This window comes from Plasmodium gaboni (genome assembly GCF_001602025.1).
Source record: "Plasmodium gaboni strain SY75 chromosome Unknown, whole genome shotgun sequence".
NCBI lineage: Eukaryota > Apicomplexa > Aconoidasida > Haemosporida > Plasmodiidae > Plasmodium > Plasmodium gaboni.
The window spans coordinates 1-4559 of record NW_017385376.1 but is presented as its reverse complement, the minus strand read 5'-3'; the positions used below and the strand labels follow the sequence as shown (position 1 = coordinate 4559).

The window sequence follows — 4559 nt, the reverse complement described above, 5'->3', positions numbered from 1 at the left end:
AAAAATATTAACTTTAAAAGCTTAATAAGTTTTTATATATGCACATATATATTATATATATACATATATACACATATGATGCTCAACTTTTCGTAAATATATATTATATATATAAAAAAAAAAAAAAAAAAAAAAAAAAAAAAGAATTGAACTAATTATATACATATATATATATATACATATATATATATATATACATTTTTGTATTGTATATATATTTATATAATTTTTATTTTTTTTTATTTTTTTTTTATACATCACAGAAAAATGAAAACATTTATTTATATATTTTTTTATATGTATATGAATATAAGAGATATTAGATTATTTCTTATATGCTCTTGACTTTCTTCTTCCTCTTGCTTTTTCAAATTTTCTTCCTTTTGAACGTACATAAGGTCTAGCTTTAGATTTAGGTCTACCTGGAGCATTTCCAAAGTGCTTCTCAGCAGTTCTTGCTTTGGTTGGTCCTCTTAAAAGTACACATTTTTTTCCTGTTGGGTATTTCAAAGCTAATTGATCGAATGTCAAGCATTCTCCACCTGCATCTTCAATTCTTTTTCTGGCAGTTTCAGTAAATCTTAAAGCACATACTTTAAGTTGTTTCAAACTAAACAATCTCTTATCATCTAAAAAAATAAAATAAAATAAAATAAAAGATAAATTAATATGTTAACCACATATACATATATATATATATATATATATATATATATATATATATGCAAGGAAAAGCAAATATACATATTTACATAACATTTATATAATAAAATTATATATTTATATGTGTGTGGATCAGAACGTTCTACCATCTCCATTTATAATGTCAGAAGACCGTCGTGATTCGTAGAAGCTTATTCATCATGTAATATATTATATACGTAATACATCATTCATATATATATATATATATATATATATTTTATTTTATTTTCCTTTTCATGTTACCTGTTATTGATCCAACTACTACGGCTATATCATTTGGGTGATTGGCCATGTGATATTGTAATTTAGATAAGGACAAGGGGGGTCTAAAACGTTTGGGCATGATAAGTCTTTTAGCTATTATTTTATTGAAATTAGCATTAGTTCTTCTAGCTAAGAAATTGTATAATTTTACTAATAATCTTAGATAAGGGTTTTTAGAAACCAATTGTTTCCTTCCATGTTTTTTTATTCTACCGACATTTTTAAGTGCGATACCCTATAAAAATAAAATAAATCATATAAATATATATATGTATATACAAATGTGGTCATACTATATTCCATTACAATTATTTATTCACATAAGCTTATTTTAGTTATATATAAATATATAAACAATAAAATATTTATATATACTTATACATGTAAAATAATATAAACAAAACTAATATATCTTAATATATATATATATATATATATATAATATGTATATGTAATATTCCTTTTTTATATTATTATAATATATTAAATAAACATTCATTAATTATTTCATTCATCATTTCAATTTGTTTTCATTCTTACCATATTTTATAAAGTTAATTATATTGTTATATAAATGATGAAGAAAAATAAAATAACGTATGGTATTTTCTTTATATTAAAATGAAATTACTAATAAAAATAAAATTAATTATTTAATATCAATATATATATATATATATATATATAAATATATATTATATTAAAATTAAAAAGAAATGAAAATTATCTACTTAATTGTAACATAAAATAAATATATATATATATTTTTTTTCTTTTATTAAATATTAAAAATAAAAAAATATATATAAAAATGAATATCCTCAAAATGGATTATAATAATATCATTTTGTGTTACAAATTAAAAAAAAAAAAAAAGAATTTTTTTTTAAATAAAATAAGGATATATATTAATATATATAATATTATTATATAATATATAAATTATATGTATATAATTAGTTATACATATATTATATATAATAAAACTACAAAAGCTTATATTATAATATATAATATATAATATAATATTTTATATTTTTTTATTTATTTATAAGTTATTTTTTTTTTTTTCCCTATAAAGTTGTTAATTCATTATTATATGTACAATAAATAATATTATTAATGTATAAACCTACAAGTAGGTAAATTTATATATATAAATAATAAATATATAATAAAATCAATCAATATTTTTATAATATAATAATATATATATCATAATAATTTTTAAGGTTTTTTGTTATATACTTTATTTATATGTATTTATGTATATATAAAAGGAATATTTTATAATCCTTCATATATATATATATATATATATATATATATATATATATATATAATATAATTATAAAACTATAAAAAAAAACCCTGGGGTAAAAATTAATTTTATATACGATAAGGTACTATATAACACCCCTTTTATAATACAATATAATATATAAATATAATATTATATATATTATATAATATATATATTAATAATATATTATTATATATGAATCCCTTAAAACACTACGTATATAATATATATATAATAATTATTTATATTATATATAAATACATTATTTTATTATTATAATATAAGGTTCATACACTTTATATTTAATATAATATATATTGAAATATATATTGTTATTTATATAATATGATTAATATATATATATAATATAAAAAAGAAAAAGAACAAAATATAGAAATTGTTATATATATATATATAAAAGAAAGCATATATTATATAAATATTATATATATAATTTATATTATTATGATGTGTTTATTTATATATCATTATTCAATATAGTTAAAATATATAAATATTAATATATATATGAAATATTCCCTCCTCATATATATAAATTTCTTTAAACAATTTTTTAGAATAAACCAAAGCAAAAAAATATATAATATATTATATATATATATAATATTTTATATATATATAATATATTTATATATTAATTAAAAAAAATCAACTTCAACTTTTTATATGTATATAAAATAACTTATTTGAAGAAAAATATTTTACATACCTTTTTTTTTATTTTCTGTTATAAAAAAAAAAATAGGATTATATATTATATATATAATAATATATTATATACTTAACATTTTATATGTAAAAATAAAAAAGAATAAAATTTTTTTTTCTTTTTTTTTTTTTGACTTAAGAATGTAAAATTAATGATTTATTTTATATTTTAAAATAATATATTTTTTTCTAATTTGTGTTTTAAAGAATATTATTAATATATATTTTATTTTTTTATTTTTATATATATTTGTATGAAAAAATCCCCATTCAAGTAAAAAGTAAGAAAAAAAGAAAATAAAATTATTATTTTTTTTTTTTAATATTAATAATAAATATATAACATTTATAAGAATTATTTTTATAATTATATGTTCATCATAAAAATACATTTATGAAAATATAATTTCTTTTACATATTAAATATATATATATATATATATATATATATATATTTATTTATTTATATTTATATATTATATTATTTTATTTTTCTCATAGCTTGATATAATATTAAGAAAAACAAAAATGGTGAAAAAAATAGATCAATCTTTAAATACAAATGTAAGTTTAAATATATAAAAAAAAAAAAAAAATAATAATAAACATATAAAATATATATATATATATATATATATAACATATATTTCATATATATATTTTTTTTTTTTTATGTGTTCTTTTTTAGATACACCAATATCATATTGTTGGTAGAGCTATTCCTAGTGCTAAGGATAAGAACCCAAATGTTTATCGTATGTGTATATTTGCCAAGAATGATACTAATGCCAAATCTCGCTTTTGGTACTTTATGAAAAAGATTAATAAACTTAAAAAATCTAATGGTGAATTATTAGCATGTGAACAAATTAAAGAAAGGTTTCCATTACGTGTAAAGAACTATGGTGTTTTATTAAGATATGATAGTAGAACAGGTACTCATAATATGTATAAAGAATTCAGAGATACAACCAAAGAAGGAGCTATAGCTCAATTATATTCTGAAATGGCTGGTAGACATAGAGCAAGAGCATCATCTATTAATATTATAAGAATCTCTGAAATAAGTTCAAGTTTAGTCAGGAGACCACATATTAAACAATTATTAAAAAGAAGATTAAGATTTCCAGCATTACATTTACCAACCTTACAAAAGGAGTATAGAAAGAAATTTGCATCCAAAAGACCATCAACATATAGAATGTAAAAAAAGTAAAAATAATAACAAGAATTATCACAATGAATTTTTACAAACATATATATATATATATATATATATATATATATATATTATCAAAGGGACAACCGTTTCAAGAAAGCTTATGTTATTATTTTGTTTTCATTCTAGTGTATGTAAGACAAAAACCAATAAAAAAGTAATAATTAAAAAGGAAATAAAATAAATAAATAAATAAATATATATATATGTATGTAATTGCACATATAATACATATATCTATTTATTTATTTATTATTGCATCTTTTTATTTAATTTTTGTATTTTTTTATATAATTCCTTTCTTTTTTTCTCTATTTTTTTTTTTTTTTTTTTTTTTTT

At 16.0% G+C, this 4559-nt stretch overlaps 2 protein-coding genes and 1 non-coding gene across 3 annotated transcripts; 1 reads left to right on the top strand and 2 right to left on the bottom strand.

Moving 5' to 3' along the window:
* Window positions 1–324: 324 nt before the first annotated feature.
* PGSY75_0020500 (putative 60S ribosomal protein L18-2) lies at window positions 325–1512 on the bottom strand (the record flags this gene model as incomplete). Its single annotated transcript, XM_018783347.1, has 3 exons — window positions 325–629; window positions 949–1204; window positions 1510–1512. 3 exons carry the CDS (start codon window positions 1510–1512, stop codon window positions 325–327), a joined length of 564 nt encoding a protein of 187 aa, XP_018638877.1.
* PGSY75_0020600 lies at window positions 792–871 on the bottom strand. The gene has a single exon (XR_001974501.1). It is a non-coding gene; the product is annotated as a small nucleolar RNA snoR20 (small nucleolar RNA).
* A 2017-nt stretch (window positions 1513–3529) lies between the features above and the next one.
* On the top strand, window positions 3530–4208 carry PGSY75_0020400 (putative 60S ribosomal protein L18; the record flags this gene model as incomplete). Its single annotated transcript, XM_018783346.1, has 2 exons — window positions 3530–3565; window positions 3690–4208. The coding sequence occupies 2 exons, from the start codon at window positions 3530–3532 to the stop codon at window positions 4206–4208; spliced, it is 555 nt and encodes a 184-aa protein (XP_018638876.1).
* Window positions 4209–4559: the final 351 nt, after the last annotated feature.